This window comes from Chionomys nivalis, chromosome 3, assembly GCF_950005125.1.
Source record: "Chionomys nivalis chromosome 3, mChiNiv1.1, whole genome shotgun sequence".
Classification (NCBI taxonomy): Eukaryota; Metazoa; Chordata; class Mammalia; order Rodentia; family Cricetidae; genus Chionomys; species Chionomys nivalis.
In genome coordinates this window covers 99,759,363-99,777,530 of record NC_080088.1, presented here as the reverse complement: position 1 = coordinate 99,777,530, position 18,168 = coordinate 99,759,363, and the positions used below count along the sequence as shown (strand labels likewise).

General features: G+C 49.6%; 1 protein-coding gene across 9 annotated transcripts in view; it reads right to left on the bottom strand.

Moving 5' to 3' along the window:
* Positions 1-2,584: 2,584 nt before the first annotated feature.
* The window catches only part of Gtf2ird1 (GTF2I repeat domain containing 1), a 93,818-nt gene continuing 78,234 nt past the window's right edge, over positions 2,585-18,168 (bottom strand). For 5 of the 9 annotated variants that reach the window (XM_057764947.1, XM_057764940.1, XM_057764942.1 and 2 more), the window contains 7 exons: positions 17,948-18,131; positions 16,450-16,478; positions 8,028-8,105; positions 7,269-7,461; positions 4,902-4,939; positions 3,807-4,000; positions 2,585-2,801 (listed from right to left, as the gene is read on the bottom strand). In XM_057764947.1, the coding sequence (XP_057620930.1) occupies positions 2,733-2,801; positions 3,807-4,000; positions 4,902-4,939; positions 7,269-7,461; positions 8,028-8,105; positions 16,450-16,478; positions 17,948-18,131 (785 nt within the window). In that variant the 3' untranslated portion in view covers positions 2,585-2,732. The remainder of the gene's footprint in view (positions 2,802-3,806; positions 4,001-4,901; positions 4,940-7,268; positions 7,462-8,027; positions 8,106-16,449; positions 16,479-17,947; positions 18,132-18,168) is intronic. The other 4 variants (XM_057764944.1, XM_057764948.1, XM_057764949.1 and 1 more) reach the window with 2 other exon arrangements.

Sequence of the window (18,168 nt, the reverse complement as noted above, 5' to 3'; positions counted from 1 at the left end):
AACAAACAAACAAATAAATGTATGTATGTCTGGGCAGTGATGGCACATGCCTTTAATCCTGTGGGTTCGAGGCCAGCCTGGTCACAGAGCTAGTTCCAGGACAGTCAAGGCTACCCAGGGAAACCCTGTCTTGAAAATATAAAGATCTATTTTTATTCCTCTAAATTACGTGTTATGTGTGTAGACACGTAGAGACCATTCATTCACTTCGGGGGCGAGTGGGGCTGTCTTGCCTGCCCTGTTTTTGTTTTGTTTCCAATACAGGGTTTCTCTGTGTAGCCCTAGCTACCCTGGCATTCCCTCGGTAGACCAGGTTGGACTCAAGAGATTCACCAGGCTCAGATTATGTTTTTGTTTTTTTAAAAAAGGGTCCTTTGTGGTCCAGACTGGCCTCCTGATTTGCTATGTAAGGAGAATGTCCTTGAAATGATCCTCTAGCCTCACTTCCCAAAGGCTGGGTGACTGGAGGGTGCTATCCTATATTTGCTCCGTTTTGTAGTTTTAGACAGGGTCTCAACTTGAACTTATCGGGCTTTTGAAGTGAGTGCCTTTTGGTCTGGTCCTCAACTCCAGATCCTCCTGCCTCAGCCCTCTGGGGTTCGAGGTGTACCACAGGACCAAGGATGGTGGTCCATGATGGAGTGCTGGGTCTTGAAGAGAAAGGGCTCAGTGTGGTGGTGAATGCCCTGTGTGATTCTAGTGTTAGGAGGAGCACACAGGAAGACCCCAAGTTCAGGGTCATTATCAGTTATGTAAGAAGCCGAGGCCAGCCTGGGCCATATGAGACTGTCTCAAAAAAAAAAAAAAAAAAAAAAAAAAATTTCAGGAGCCAGGGAAGATGGCAAGTACCTGGTGTTGTGTGTCCCTACTTCCCCTTCCATCTCTGAGATGTGGAAAAGGAGGCCAGCTAGTGGCTGGTGTGTGTGTGGTGGGGGTTGGATGCCAGCAGAGATGGACAGTTGGCAGGGGCATGCTAATTTGCGGTCTGTAATATCTTTCCAGGAGGAAGCTGATCCAGATGTCTGGGACAAGGCCCCTCTCCCAGTGGGGATACACAGACCTGACAGAAACACCTGGACTGGAGTATCAGAGCCAGATCCTGGGGTCATTGTGTCCTCTTCTTTCCAGTGACTACGATGTAATATGTTCAGGCAAGATAGACAGGGACCGTGAAAGGGACACAGGAAGAGAAAGTCTTCCTGAGTGTGTGTGTGTGGTTGAAAGCTGTACAGAGGCAGAAAGTCAAGAATTCCAGTAATCAGCATTTACTATTATGGATATAAAAAAGACAATATGGTATTTCTCTTTCTAGAGCCTTTTTTTCCCCTTCAAACATATGGTCTCAATTTTTTTTTTTTTTTAAAAAGTAAGCAAGCAAGGGGGAAAAATGCCAGGTAGTGGGGATGCATGCCTTTAATTTTAGGCCTGGAGAGATGGCTCAGCTGTTAAGAGCACTGGCTGTGCTAGCACTCAGGAGGCAGAGGCAGGGGGATCTCTGAGTTCAAGGGCAGCCTGATATACAGAGCGAGTTCCAGGACAGCTAAGGCCACACAGAGAAACCCTGTCTCAAAAAAACAAAACAATATAAACAACCCCCCCCATAAGGTTAGACGTATTGCAAGTTGGCCTTGAAACATTTTGCGTATGTACACGGTGTTATGTGTGTGTGTATCTGAATGTGTGGAACGTGTATACAAATGTGCTTAGACGTGTGTTTGAAAGCTGGTGGTCAACACGGGATGTCTGCCTCTATTACTTCAGGATACACATAAACATACTGAAATAAAATTGAAAAAATAAAATTGAAAAAAAATCACACTTTGTGTGTGTTCCCATATGACAGCATATGTGTGGAGGTCGGAGAAGAATGAGCAGGAGTTCATTTTCTCCTCCTTCCCTCCTGTGGTCCCTGGGACTGAACTCAGGTTGTCAGTCTTGGCGGCAAGAACCTCAACCCACTAAGCCATCTTGCTCTTCCCCTTTTCATCTAATTTTTGAAGACAGGCTCCTTCTCTGAACCCAGAGCTCACAGTTAGGTTATCAGGCCAGCAAGCTCCAGGGATCCTCTTGTTTCCAGACTCCCATCACTGGGGTTATAGGCAGATGCGATGCCACGGTGCACATCTTTTTACCTGGATACTGGGATTCTGAAGTCAGGTGATCATGCATGCAAAGGCAGGCATACTTTCCCCAGTCCCAGATGGGAAGTCCTGGTCCTCCTGTCCCCACTTCCTGAGTGCTGGGGTTACAGGTGTGCACCATCACGTCCCGAATATGCAACACCAGGGTGGAACCCATGGCTTGGTGAAAGCCGGGCAAGCACTCTGTGGCTCCTCCTGTGGCCACTAGTCCCTTGGCAGTAAAGAAAATAAGTTCTGTCCCCGGACATCACAGTGAGACCCCAGAGTATGAAATCAAGGCACCTGAGCTGTGTCTTGCCTGACTCAGTCCCTGAGTGGCTGCTGGGGCCACACCACCAGAAGCATAACACATAACCATCGTAAAAATAAATAAATAAATAAATAAATAAATAAATAAATAAATGCCACACTTTTTTTTCTTTTTCTTTTCTTTTTTTTTTTTACTTATTTAAAAAGGCCTTGGCGGCAGGAATATAGTGTAAAAATCATTGGAAAAACTAAAAGGCATCGATACATATCCGAATATACTTTGTACATAAATTACATTTCCTTTAGTCTTTCTGAGTTGAGGTCCTGATTCGGCTCTGAGGTCTAATAGTCGAGGGGATCTGGAAGCTGCACGTTTAGTCCGGAATAGTCCACCATGTACACTGGCCACTGCTGGAAAGAGGGGGACAGGGGGGCCAGGTTAGGACTCCCGAGGACACGAAGACCTCCCGGAATAACTGGCTCGCTTTCCTTGAGGGTGAACTCAAATGTTACTTATGTAGCCACTGAGGCCCAGAGAGGGCAAGAGACTCCCTAAGGTGACACAGGTAGAGCCTGGTGTGACTGTCCCCCACCTGTGTTCCAGGGGTTCAACATGTGGATCAGACACCAGCAAGGGCTGAGTACTCAGAGCAGGTGCAGTAAGCACCATACACCCAGCTTCACCCCACAGATACTGTCCCACCTCTCGGGGTAAAAGGAAGGCGTACTCAATGATAAAAACGAAGGTAGGAGAAAATGCAAATTCTGGGCTTGCAGCAGTACCCAGAAAGGGGCTGAAGGGACGCACAAAGGGTCTAGAAATCCTAAAATGAGTCTTTCTTCCCCCTTTTCCCTCCATTCTTTTCTATTGAGACAGTCTCACATAGCCCAGGCTAGCCTCAAATTTCTCATGTACTGAGGTTGATCCTCCTGCCTCTACCTCTCCAGTGCTGGGATTACAGGCATGTGCCATCAGGTCCAGTTTACGCAATGCTGGGTACGTAAGCCAGGGCTTCATGTGCGCAAGGGCAAGCATTCTGATCTCATATAACCCAAGCTGGGCCTCAAACAGCTGGGGCTATAGGCATAGGCCACCACGCCCAGTTCTTTACATAGGTCTTCCTCTGAATCAGGCAAGGGCCACACTCAGCAACGTGGCCGACAGATGATAGAGACTGAGTTCTGTCACGTCACCATCGACCCTCTGCTGCATTCATTACACACACCGCTGGCGACACCAGCACTTCAAGCCCTGCACTGACTGACTGCACAGACCCCCGCAGTCTATCCTGTGGGCAAAACAGGTGGATGCACCTGCACCTCTGAGGTTTAGAGCACAGTGTGTGGGTGCTCTGCCTGAGGGCAGGGCAAAGGCTACACAGGATTAGGGTGACGTTCAGATCTGCGTGACTTTACCACAAGGGAGATCTGGTTGGTGGATGCCACAGACTCTGGGTTAGAGGACGAGGATGAAGAAGAGGAAGAGGAGGAGACCGAGTTGCCTTCCGAGACCCGCTTCCTCTTGCGCTTGGGAATGTCTTTGGCTGATGGGAGAAACAGTTGCTGAGACCGGATGCTGGGGGCCGTTCTGCGTCGGCCTCCTGAACTCCCTGGAGAAAGCCCTTGCTTTTAGATTTTCAGCGTTTGACGCCCCCCCCCCCCCCGCCTCCCCAATGTCCTGGGGATGGAACCCAGGGCTTGGCACATATTGAACATCCTCTTAGGCCCTTACTGGGGGGATTCTAGGCAGGTACTATACCTCTGACCTAAAGCTACACCCTTTCACAGCGTCCTAGGCTTTGTGACTCTCTCTACCCATCCACTGAGGCTCAGTTGTCCAGCCTCATTCCCCAAGCAGATCTAAGGGCCAGTTGTCCCATTTCTGGCTCCTATTTACCTACCCTCTTTGCTTCTAAAAATATCCCCTTGCCCAGCTCAACAGGCCGAGTACAGCGCTCTAGCTCACCCAGGTTATCTGATCTCTAATATGGCTATCTTCCTGTGATTGTCAAAAGCCCTAGGTTCCTCTACCCACTTCCCACCAAAGTGTCTCGGTTTGGTTTGCTGAGACAGGGTCTCACGTAGCCTGGGCTGGCTTCCAAGTCACTGTATAACTGATCTTGGCCTTGACTCCTGATCCTCCTGCCTCTACCTCCCGAGTACCGGGATTAAAGGTGCGTGCCACTATTCCTGATTTACGTGATGCTAGGGAAATCGTAAAAGGACTTTGGGTATACTCTCCTGACTGAGCCACACCCCAGCCTTACCTATTTTTTTTTTAGAAATATTTATTTATGCAAACATATATGGCACATGACTGGAGATTAGAGGACAACTTGCAGGAGTTGGCTCAGTTTCTCCATCATGTGGATCCTAGGGATTTATCCACTGAACCATCCCCAAGGTCTGTGCCTGCCTGTGCTTTTTTTTTTTTTTTTTTTTTTGTATTTTTGAAGGCCAGAGACTGGTCCCCATTAGGCAGAAGGCTGGCCTCTCTTGCCTCTGACTCACCTGGCACCTTGGCATCATTGCAGACTTCGGCAAAAGGTCTGAAAGAGAGAGAAGCAAGGTCACAGTTAGGAGCTTTCCTCTCCTCACCCATTCCTTGGAGGACGGACACCCGCTCTCCACAGCAGAGATGCAGCTGTGTGGCCATTGCCCGGTCAGGTCACGCTATAGTTTTACACCGTAAGTGTTGCCCAGTGGTCCATGTGCTAAATATGTGGATGCCAACCTGGCACATTAGACCTTGACGAGGTAGGGCCTAGGGGTAGGGATAAGGCATTGTGGTCAGGTGATCAGTGGGGATCCTGGGACCATGGCTTCCTCTTCTCTTCCCACTCCCTGTCTCTCGTGAGGTGAGCAGCACCTTCAATCATGAATATGCTCCCACCAAAAGCAGGCACAAGGGACCAGGGCACACAACCCCTGAAACTCTTTTCCTTTAGAGACAGGGGCCTCGCTCTATAGCCAAGGCTGGTCCATCCTCCTCCTCCTGCCTCTCTATTACTGGGATTACAGGAATACATTAGCACACAATTATTCCTCAAACGTCTTTCTCTCTCTCTTTCTCTCTCCCTCTAGACAGGGTTTCTCTGTGTTACAGTTCCAGATGTCCTTACCTGCGAACTTACTTTGGGAACAAGGCTGGCCTCGAACTCACAGAGATTCGCCTGCCTCTGCCTCCCAGTGCTGGCATTAAAGTCATGCGCCACCGCCACCACCTGGTTCATTTTTTTCTTTTTGTTTAAATTTTTTCCTTATATTTATTTATTTTGTGTATATACGGGTGCATGTGTGTTCGGTAGAGGTCAGGGTGGGAGTCGAGTTAGTTCACTCCGTCTACGATGTGAGTCCCAGGAAACCTTTCTTAGGTTTGTCAGGCTTGGTGGCGAGCATCTTTAATCTTTACCTGCTGAGTCACCTCACCAGGGACCTGTGTGTGTGTGTGTGTGTGTGTGTGTGTGTGTATGTGTGTGTGTGTGACAGTATGCACGTGTGTGGAGGGCACAGGTCAATGTTGGGTGTTTTTCTCAAGTACTCTCTATGTTATTTTTATTCTAAAGAATTATTTATTATGTACATGTGTGTATACAGGTGTGCAAGCTGGTGCGCACAGGAGGAGGCCAGAAGGGAGGGTACCGTGAGTCTTCCTTTACCATTCTCCAAATCTCCCTTGGAGGCGCAGACCCTCCCTAAAACTGGTAATAGTGTTTTCTCACTAGGCTGGAAGTCAGCCAACTCCAGACACCATCCTGTCTGAACCCTACTCATGGGGCCACGGGCATGCACGAGAAGCCCCACGTGTTATATGGGAACTGGAATCCAAGCTCTAGTTCTCATGATGACACAAACGCTTCTACCTGCTGAGCCATCCCTCTAGTCTCCATGCTATATTTCCATCAGAATCTCTCACTAAACTGAAGAGAGTCTGGATGGCCAATGTGTCCCCAGGATTTTCTTGCTTTTGCCTCCCCAGGAATGGTACATGCTATGGGCCCTGGGATCTGAACTCAGGTCTTCATGCTTGTATGATAAGCATTTTTTTTTAAAGATTTATTTATTATGTACACAGTGTTCAGCCTCCATGTATGCCTGCCGGAAGAGGGCACCAGATCTCATTACAGATGGTTATGAGCCACCATGTGGTTGCTGGGAATTGAACTCAGGACCTCCGGAAGAGCAGCCAGTGCTCTTAACCTCTGAGCCATCTCACCAGCCCGTATGATAAGCATTTTATACCAACTGTGATATCTCCCCAGCTCCTACCTCAAATTTTAAAAAAGATGTTTCTTTAAAAAAAAAAAATTTTTTTTAAATTTTTTTTATCTTTTTGGTTTTTTTTCAAGACAGGGTTTCTCTGAAGCTTTGGAGCCTGTCCTGGAACTAGCTCTTGTAGACCAGGCTGGCCTCGAACTCACAGAGATCCGCCTGCCTCTTATAATTCTCTATTTCACTGTATGAGTTTCTGTGTGCATGGGTGTATGTGTACCATATTCATGCACAGTGCCCAAGGAAGTCAGAGGATGGCATCGGATCTCCTGGAAATGGACTTAGGGATGGTTGTGTTACCAGGCAGACACTGAGAATCGAACCTGGATCCTCTAGCCGAGTGGCTCAAGCCTGTAATCCCAGCACTTAGGAGGCAGAAGGAGGACTAGCAGGAGTTCAAGGTCAGCATCAATAACACAGTGTGTTCCAGGCCAGCCTGGGCTACATGAGACTCTGTCTCAAAGCAACAAAAGACTTGGGAGTTGGTTTTCTGACTCAGGATTCTCTCTGACCTCTGGTTTGGCCTGCTGATTGGTGTCCTTGGCCAGGGTGGTACCCTCTCCTCTCCCACAGCTCTTGCCCTGCTGTCTGCCCTGCAGCACTTACTGAAGCTGGTTGATGATAACCATCCGCACATGCTCCCTGGCCTTCAGGATCTTCTCCAGTCGATGGATGTCATAGGTGTTGGGGTTTCGGAAGGGGATGTCATCTGGGAGGCCTTTCACCTCCACAGCGTCTGGGCTGTCCCGGATCAGTTTGTAAGGGACCAACACAGGCCGATTCAGTCCCAGGGCCTCACCTAGAGAGCACAGGTCAGAACCAGAGAGAGATGTCCCCATGTCATACGGCGAATCACTCTAGGGAAGAGCTGGTGACTCTGACAGGCGAACTCAGCAGCCATCCCACCCCAGGTACAGCAACATCATCCAAATACGTTATGAGAGTTCATCCGATCATCCACAGGTTCTAGAATGACCTAGAAGACATACCTCTGGGCACATCTGTATGTGAGCAAGTTTCTAGATTGGGTTAGCTGATGTGGGAAGACCCACTCTAAAGGTGGGTGGTATCATGTTACAGGCTGGGCTTCCAGAACTGAATTAAAATGGACAAAGTGAGCCAGCCCCAGTACTCATCTCTCTCTGCTTCCTGATTGCAGACATGACCTCACACATGCCCTTGCCCTATGGACTAGCTTTAACTGTGACCCAAAGCAAACCCTTCCGTCTTTGGGTGGGGTATCTGTCACAGCAATGAGCAAAAGTACCTAACACACATGCCATCAGCTACTGTGGTCATGCAAACTGGCCTGCACACACGCACACACACACACACACCCCGCGGCCACCCGGGTGGGGCACTGACCGTATTTCTCATTGAAGAGCTCCTTCACTTGCTCTCGGAGGATCACCTTCTCCCCGAGTCTGTTGGCGTCATCCTCATCTGCAGGGAGAAAATCGCACTGAAGAACTGGCGTATGCTTCTCCCATGTGGCCCCGGCCTGCAGGGCAGCTCTCCAGATAATGCCTTCTCCACTGCAGCTGCTTTGGTCTCTTAAGTATATCCACCCCCTGCCGCCCATTAGTCCATCCACACACCCGCCCCTCACCTCCATCATATCCATCCACACACCCACCCCCTCACCTCCATTCATCCATCTACACACCCATCCCTCACCTCCATTCATTCATCCACAAACCCACCCCCTCACCTCCATTCATCCATCTACACACCCATCCCTCACCTCCATTCATCCATCTACACACCCATCCCTCACCTCCATTCATTCATCCACAAACCCACCCCCTCACCTCCATTCATATCCATCCACACACCCACCCCCTCACCTCCCATTCTTCCATCCACACACCTGTCCCCCCTCGTCCCATCTACACACCCACTCATCCACCTAAATTTCCCAAGCAGTATTCCCACCAGAGGCCAGGCACAGAGCACCCCAAGAGGAGCTGACAGTGTAGGGGATACCAGTCATAGCCCCAGAGTCAGGGGCGACGGGACACTCGGCAGGTTACAAGAGGCATCCCCCAGGGGACTGGAATGCTTCCCTCTCGTTTTGTTTTCATGCAGGGTCTTCCACTGGAGCCCCAGCTGGCCTTGAACACAACCATCCTCTCTCAGTCTTCTAACGGTTGGGATTAGAGGAATGTTCCACCATGCCCTGCTTGGTGCTGGGGATGGACCAGAGTGGACGGCCTGCTGAGCCATTGAACCATGACTCAGCTCACTCGGTTTCAAAGGATGTTTTTTTTGTTTGTTTGTATTTTTCTTTTTGGTTTTTCAAGACAGGGTTTCGCTGTAGTTTTAGAGCCTGTTCTGGAACTAGCTCTTGTAGACCAGGTTGGCCTTGAACTCACAGAGATCTGCCTGCCTCTGCCTCCTGAGTGCTGGGATTAAAGGTGTGCGCCACCACTGCCTGGCCTTTTTTCTTTTTTTTTTTTTTTGAGTGACGGGGGAGGGGGGCATGGCTGGCCTTGGTCTGTGCTTCTAGCATCGTATTTATATATTTAAACTTTTGTTACCATTTTTTTGTTTTTGTTTTTGTTTTTTTTTTGTTTTTTCGAGACAGGGTTTCTCTATGGCTGTGGAGCCTGTCCTGGAACTAGCTCTGTAGACCAGGCTGGTCTCGAACTCACAGAGATCCGCCTGCCTCTGCCTCCCAAGTGCTGGGATTAAAGGCGTGCACCACCACCGCCCGGCCTTTTGTTACCATTTTTGTGGGTTTTTCTTTTCTTTTATTCTGATAGCTGGTCATAATATGTAGCTTATGTTTTGTTTTGTATTTTGAAACAGGGTTTCTCTTTGTAGCCCTGGCTGTCCTGGAACTCACTTTGTCTTAGACTAGGCTAGCCTCAAACTCACAGAGCTCCCCCTGAAAGGTTTGTGCCACCACCACCCAGCAATGTTGTAGCTTTTGCCAGCCTGACCTCAGTATGGCTCTGCTTTCCGGTGCTGGGTTTAAAGATGTGTGCCACCACACGTTTCTCCAGACATCGCTGGAGAAATGGCATATCCACTTTCCTCAGTGAAACACTGAAGTTATAAAAGATTTACCAATCAACTTGCTTAGAAAAGATTAAGTTGGCCAGGCTGGTGGTGGCGCATGCCTTCAATGCCAGCACTAAGCAGAAGCAGGCGATCTCTGAGTTCCAGGCCAGCTGGTCTTCACGTTGAGTTCCATGACAGCCAAGGCGACACAGAGAAACCCTGTCTCAGACCAATAGCAACAACAGATAGAGAGATGGCTCAGTGGTTAAGAAAGAAAAGAAAGATGGGCTGGAAAGATGTCTCAGCAGTTAAGGGCACTGACTGTTCTTCCAGAGGACCCAGGTTCAATTCCCAGCACCCACAATTGTGGCAGCTCACACTGTCTGTAACTCTAAGATTTGACACTATCACACAAACATACATGCAGGCAAAATACCTGTGCACATAAAAAAATTATTATTGGGAGCTGGAGAGATGGCTCAGTGGTTAAGAGCACTGGCTGTTCTTCCAGAGGTCCTGAGTTCAATTCCCAGCAACCACATGGTGGCTCACAGTCATCTGTAATGAGATCTGGTGCCCTCTTCTGGCCTACAGGGACACATGCAGGTAGAACACTGTATACATACTCAATAAATAAATCTTTAAAATTATTATTATTGTTGTTGTTGTCTTTTTGAGACAGAGTTTCTCTGTGCAACAGCCCTAGCTCTTGTAGACCAGGCTGGCCCTGAACTCACCACCACCCAGATCAAAAAAAATTATTTTTAAAAAAGAAAAAAAAAAAGTTATATAAGAGTAGAATCCTTGCAGGGCGGTGGTAGTGCATGCCTTTAATCCTAGCACTCGGGAGGCAGAGGCAGGTGTATCTCTGAGTTCAAGACCAGCCTGGTCTATAAGAGCTAGTTTCAGGACAGGCTCCAAAGCTACAGAGAAAGCCTCGTGCCTCTCACCAGGAGAAGCCTAATTCTGGGCGACCTTGGTTAAGGGCAACCTTGGTCTGTCTTAAGATAACTGACAATACTTCTACTTTGTAAATCTCTCCATTTGTTCACAAACGGCCAAAACTTGCAGTTTTTGCCTCTGTAAAACACAGCTAACTTCTCAAAGTGTAACCTAGCTAGGGGTGGGGGATGACATGCATGGATGGACGGACAGACGGACGGAATGAAGGAGAATGTACGAAAACAATACAATTGCTTAAACCTACATAGAGCCACAGGACAGTTCTGCTCTGGGCTGGCTTCTCTCTGGGAACATGCTATTATTAAAGAGTTTTAATCCTCCCACCCCCACCCCTATGCTTTGAGTGGCTGGAATAAATTCTCTCCAGGGTGGGGTAGGGTGTAATCATTGAACCTGAACTGGGAGGCCGACTGTGGGGTGTCCTAGATTAAACTGGAGCTGCTTGCTGAGAATCTGTTTCTAGCTCCCTGGGGTACTCAAGTTTCTGGGCAGCAGGGACCCAACACACAAGGGCTTTCCAGGCCTGCATTCTGCAAGGTCTAATATAGGCCGCAGGCCCAGCTCTTCTGAGCCTCTGAGACCCAGTAGGCCTTGGCCTTGGGCTCTAGGGTAGAGAAAAACAACCTTTCCTGTTTGTTTTTGATTTCCAAAACAGGGCTTCTGTCTGGCTATCCTGGAACTGGATCTGTAGACGAGGTTAGCCTTGAACTCAGAGAGATCCACCTGCCTCTTGAGTGATGGGATTGCAGGCATGCCAAGCGCCACCAAAGGCAATCCTTCCTGTTCTATAGATACAGACAATGATGCTCAAAAGAGCCGAACCTGGCTTGCTGGAGTCATACAGGAAGCCGGCAGGTCTGCTCTGCCTGTGGGGACCCCAGTGCACCCCTTTTTCCTTGACAGTGCACTGAAGCTGCACCTGAGGTCAGAAGACACAATGATGACATACGTATGTGTGTATGCATGTGTGTATGGGTGCCTGTGTTGGCTAGAAGGGACTGCGGGATCCTCTGGAGCTGAGTCACAGGCAACCGTGACCACCCGATATAATTGCTGAGAAGTGACCTCAGGTCTTTTGGAAAAGGCAGCAAACACTCTTAACCTCAGAACTATAGCTCAAGTTCTTAGTATTCAGTTTTGAGATGAGGTCTCTTGTAGCCCAGGCTAGACTCAAACTTCCTGTGTAACTGAAGCTGGCCTTGAACTCCTTCCAAGTGCTGTGATGACAGATGTCCATCATCCACACCCTGCAGAGGAAGTGACCGCCTGTGGGGAAGCTCCTAACTGGGCAGCTAAGGGAAGTGAGTCCTGTCAGGTACTGTGATGTGGGAACAGCTCTTCCCGTTCTCCCTTGCAGCAAATTCTATATGGACTATTCTCTTTGGGAAGTGACTGACAACCTAACCTCAGCTCGAATGCCTCCACTAACAGGGAGTTCACTACCTCCAAAGCTCCCCCTATTTCCAGTCCCACAAATCCAGGTCTTTAGACAAGTGTCACCTACATCCGCCATCTTTTTCGCCATCTTTCCTTATGGGCCATTCCACCCCCTTCTAGATCTTAATCCTCCCCCTGTCTCTCTCTGGGCCTACCACCTGAGCTCAGGCCTCTGCAGACCGTCCTGGTCCTTGGCTCCTGCTTTACCTTCTTCAGTCCACCTGCCCCAGGTGGAAGCTGGTCACCATGACTACTACCAGAAAATGCAAATCTGACATCATTTGGAAAACAAAACCCACATAACACCACACCAGACTGTAGGCACAGATCTGAAAGACAGAAAGCTGGCTGGGGATGTAACTCTATTGCTAGAGAGCATGTCTAGCATGCAGGAAGCCCTGGGTTGCATGCCAGGCACGGTGTACACACCTGTAATCCCAGCACTTTGGAAGTAGAGTGGAGGCTGGAGGGTCATGGTTCAAGGTCATCCTTGCTGCCCAGCAAGTTCAAGGCAGCCCGGGCTGCTTTGTTTCGAACAACAACAAAAGAAACCTAAAAGTAGGAAGGCTGAGTTCACAGCAGTCTCCCTACCCTGACCTGGAGAATGTCACCTCCCCAGGCTGGCAGCTACACCCTAGCTTCCGGATGTGAGTGGCTTTGTCACTGGAAAGACTCTACCCGCAGGTGGCCACTGGATTTGCGCAAACCAATCTTCAGCCGTTTTTTTTGGGAAGACTTCGACTGTGCACACTGTTTACAGGTGTGCAGAGGCCATCTTCCTCTTCTCCCTCCACGACGCTTGCTAATCCCCCCTCTTAGTAACTCTCACTGCTCCAGGGAGTCCTCTGGGATTCTACTTCCAACAGTCCTTCCACACAGGGACCTCTGCGCCCCAGCTGGGGGACCCCTCCCGACACAGAAGGGACCCACCTGCTCCCAGGACCTTTCCTGGACACAAGCTAAACTCAAATGAGATAAGCCCTCCATCAGATTGCCTATATCCCCCCCCACCCCCGCCACAGGGTTTCTCAGTGTAGCCTTGGCTGTCCTGGAACTTGCTGTGCAGACCAAGGCTGCCCTCAAACTCACAAAGAATCATCTGCCTCTGCCGCCTGAGAGCTGGGATTAAAGGCGTACATCACTACCGCCTGGCTGTAGTACATTTTAATTTTCTTAGTCATTGATATAGGAGGACTCAGACCCACTGTGGGCGAGACACCCCTGGGCATGTAGTTGTGGGGTGTATAAGAAAGCGGGCTGAGCCGGGCGGCGGTGGCGCACGCTTTTAATCCCAGCACTCGGGAGGCAGAGGCAGGCGGATCTCTGTGAGTTCGAGGCCAGCCTGGTCTACAAGAGCTAGTTCCAGGACAGGAACCAAAAGCTACGGAGAAACCCTGTCTCGAAAAATCAAACAAAACAAAACAAAACAAAAAAAGCGGGCTGAGTAAGCTGTGGAGAGAAAGCCAGTAAACAGTGTTCCTTCATGGCCTCTGCATCAGCTACAGGTTCCTGCTGTGACTTTCCTCAGTGACATCGTGAGGTGTGAGCTGAAATAAACCCTTTCTTCCTTGAGGTGGTTTTTTTGTTTGTTTTATTGAGACAGGGTTTCTCTGTAGTTTTAGAGCCTGTACTAGAACTCACTCTGTAGACCAGGCTGGCCTCGAACTCAGAGATTCGCTTGCCTCTGCCTCCCAAGTGCTGGGATTAAAGGCATACGATGCTACCACCGGTTTCCTAAGGTGTTTTTGATCATGGTGTTTATCACAGCAACAAAACCCTCAGTCAAGAGTGGCCCAGTGTGAAGGAGTGGCCCAGATCTGTAACCCCAGCACTGTGGCGTGGAGGCAGGGGGATCAAAATTTAAGATGATTCTCAGCTAAACGTCAAGTTCCAGGTTGGCCTGGTCTCTATGAGACACTGCCTCATGGGGTGGGGGCGTGGGTTAGAGACATGGCTCAGTTCCCAGCACTCACAGTGGTTCACGACCATCCACAACTCCAGTTCCCTGACCTGCACAGACACTAGGCACACACAAGGTGCAGGGAAAACAAAGACATAAAATAAATAAATCTAAATAAAATAAAATAACAGCAGTAGCAACAAACAAAAATCCGGGGCTGAGGAGAGAGCTCATGGGTAGGTGTTTATCTTGGAAACATAAAGACCTGAGTTTGAGCCCCACAGCTTTCATAAAAAGCAGGACCTGCAGCCAGCCAAATAACTCAGCAGGTGGACTTGCCTCAAAGCCTGAAGATCTGACTGTGAGCCAGGCGGTGGTGGCGCACGCCTTTAATCCCAGCACTTGGGAGGCAGAGGCAGGCGGATCTCTGTGAGTACAAGACCAGCCTGGTCTACAAGAGCTAGTTCCAGGACAGGCTCCAAAACCACAAAGAAACCCTGTCTCGAAAATCAAAAAAGAAAAAAAAAAAAAAGATCTGAGTGTGTACATATGTGTACACACACACACACTCAAAATCCGAAAAACAAACCCCAAAAGTAAACCAATTTCAAACTGGGAATTTAAGATTGTTAGGCAGGACCCACGTCATTGCACATAGTGGCCATGAGGGGGCGACAAAGAGACATTTAGCAGGATTGGTAGTAGGCAGGGTCACAAGTTCAACCTGGATCCAGCAAAAAGTGGGTAAGACCCCCTTTCAAATTGCAGCCAGGCTATGAGAATGCTCTGTGACTTTGAGAAATTTTCTTGACCTCTCTGAGACTGTTTCCTCCTATGGGAAGTGGTGGCACACAACTATAATCTCAACACTCTGGAGGCTGAGGCAGGAGGATCCCAAATTTGAGGCCAGTGTGGGATACATATGAAGACCTGTCCCAAAAAAAAGCAGGGTACGGAGCGCAGGCGGAGACCAGGGGGCTATAGTGGGTTGGCTGACAGATATGCTCACTGGGTTTCTAGGCCACACTTCCTGAAGAACAGGAGCAGTGCCACTCGGCAGTGACATCGGCTCAGACAGTCACGTGTCAGGGCTGGCCATTGGCTAGGGTCTGACCAGGCTATCATCAGCCTGGAGCTAAGAGGCCTGCATTCACAAATGAACATAGGAGTCGGGTTGGCGGTGGGGGTGGGAGCTTGCTATGGGGCCAGGCAGAATGGGGCTGGGCCAGGATCAGCCCCAAGGAAGAGACTTTCTGGACCTCCCACTGGTGGGAAGACAGTCCTCTGTGTTAACATGTGCCCAGCTGCCCTCCTAAGGAAGCACTCACCCCCCATCACCCCCTCAACCCCTGGGCTGACTGCCGCTCTGGCTCTGCCTCTGGCCACACCCAGGACTCTCTCCATTGTGGGCATAGGATCCTAGAGCCCCCCCAGGGAGCTCTGTAGAGGGTATGATAGGGTCAGGAGCTTTTCTGTTTGTTTTAAAGTTCTTTTTAAGATAGGGTCTTGGCGGGTAGGGATACAGCAAATTTGATAGGTTCTTGCCTAACATGCACGAGGCCCTGGTTCCAGCCTCAGAAGCACATAAACTAGGCATGGTGAAATACATACATGTCATCTTAGCAAGCTTGACTTATCCTTGGCCCAGTTCCTCACTGTGAGATTCTAGGCAGGGGCTCTATCACCGAGCCACACTCCAGCCCCTCACTGGGGGATTCTAGGCAGGGGCTCTACCACTGAGCCACACCCCAGGCCCTCACTGGGGAATCCATAGGAGTTCTTTTCTTTTCTTTTCCTTTCCTTTCCTTTCCTTTCCTTTCCTTTCCTTTCCTTTCCTTTCCTTTCCTTTCCTTTCCTTTCCTTTCCTTTCCTTTTGAGACAGGGTTTCTCTGTGAAGCCCTGGCTGTCCTGGAACTCACTCTGTAAACCAGCCTGTCCTTGATCTCAGGAGATCCACCTGCTTCTGCCTTTCTGATGCTGGGGTTAAAGGTTGCAGCCCTATGCTCAGCTTTTTCCTTTGCTCTTTTGAGTCGGTCTTTCATGGGCCTGGGAGCTTTCTCAACAGACCAGGCAGGCTGGTCGGTGAGCCTCAACAATCTGCCTCTGTCCACGCCCTGGTACAGGGATCACAAGTATGTGTCATTATATGCCGTTTCCGTGGGTCTCCGAGATCAAACTCAGGTCCACGTGCTTGCGCAGTCAGTGATCTTCCCGGCTCCCCAACCCCTCATATCTCACCACCAAGCCCCACACCCTGTGGACAACACTCATACATTTGCCTCCAATTTCCGCTATGTACTGAGTCAGCCAGGCCACTTAGAGTTTGAGGGGCCTGCAACCTCTGACTGGGTGAAGCCCGTGGCCTTGGCTTCAGTGTTAGGACCCCAGGTCTGGCTTCTGAGCCAGGCAGTTGTGCCCCATGGTGGACTGGGCTCTGAGCTCCCATTAACTGTGTGGGCAAACACACAGAATACCACTTACCAGGCTTTGGGATGAGTCCTTGGAATGGCCTGGAAGGGAAACAGAAGTGGGGTTTCAGAAGAAGGGCAACAGGGACAAGAGTGCCACCAGGTGCATGATGGCACCAGCTTGCAAAGGAATTGGTAACAAATGCCTAGGGCCCACTTCACATATAATCAGCATTTAATGTTCGATTCTTTCAGAGCGGATCACTTGTAGCCCAGGCTAGTCTTGAACTCCCTTTGTTGTAGCCAAGGATGGCCCTGAACTTCTGATCCTCTTGTCTCTACTTCCTGAGTGCTGTGGTTGCAGGTGTCATTGCTAAGACGGGTCTATGTGGTACTGGGGATGAAAGCCGGGAAGGGCTTCGTGCGAGCTGGACAATGCAGAAACCACCCAAGCCCCACCCCATTGCTGTTTTCTTTCTTGAGAAAGGGTCTCATGTAACTAGAGCTAACTCATAACCCTCCTGGCTCCACTTCCTGAGTGCTGGGATGAGAAGCACGCTTTGGAATCTGTACCATTTGTGTGTATGAGGTAGGGCATGGCAGGTACTTTGCCTGTCTGTGCACGCACGCACGCGCACACACACATGCGTGTGCACGCCAGAGAGTAACTTCAAGCGTCTTCCTCAATCATTTTACATCTTGTTCTTTTTCCCTTTTTTTTTTTTTTTTTCGAGACAGGGTTTCTCTGTGGTTTTGGAGACTGTCCTGGAACTAGCTCTTGTAGACCAGGCTGGTCTCGAACTCACAGAGATCCGCCTGCCTCTGCCTCCCAAGTGCTGGGATTAAAGGTGTGCGCCACCACGGCCCGGCCTCCCTTTCTTTTTTCTATTTTTATTTAAGGAAAGGTTTCCCACCTGGCTAGACTGGCCAGCAAGCAGACCTCTGGAACCTTCTCATCTCTTTCCCTAATACACCAGTGCTGGGGTTATAGATACAAGCGGCATGCCCACATTTTCAACAAGATGCCCAGGTCATGTGTGTACACATAATTTTTGCTTTCTCAAGGGGCTGGGTATACCTACGGGGCTGCAGGGCATACAGTTAGAAGGGTGGTTGGTCGCTGCGTGGAGACTCCTGAGCCCTGTCTGGTCTGCAGTCCCTCCCTAATGCCCTGTGGTGGCACTATTGGGAGGTGTGGTTTTGTTGGTGCAGGTGTGGCTTTGGTGGAAGAAGTGTGTCACTGTGGAGGCGGGCTCTGAGGTTTCTTGCTTAAGCTTCACTCCATGTCTCAGGACTTCCTGTTGCCTGCAAGGGCTCTGTGGGATTCTCAGCTACCTCTCGGGTACCACATCTACCTGCATGCTGCCATGCTTGCTACCATGATAACGGACTGAACCTCTGAAGTATAAGTGAGCTGCCCCAATTAAATGTTTTCTTTTTAAGAGTTGCCATGGTCATGGTGTCTCTTCACAACAATAGTAAACCCCAACTAAGACACACCCCTATTGCGGGAAGCGGGCCCCCATCCCAGCCAGTCCAATCTCAACTCTTCCCCTTCCTTATCCAAGTACCTGGTGACTGTGAACTTGATCTTGTCAGCCACAGCGAGGATCCTTTCCAGGTTCTGGGAGCCAAAGGTGCAGGGCTTGCGGAATGGGATCCCAGGAGGCAGGCCTTCGATGATTACCGAGCCTGGATTGCTTTTGATTCGTTTGTAGGGTACCTGCACCGGGTATTTGATGCCCAAAGCTTCACCTGGATAAAAGAAGGACAGTTGTCTCAGCTAGGAGGA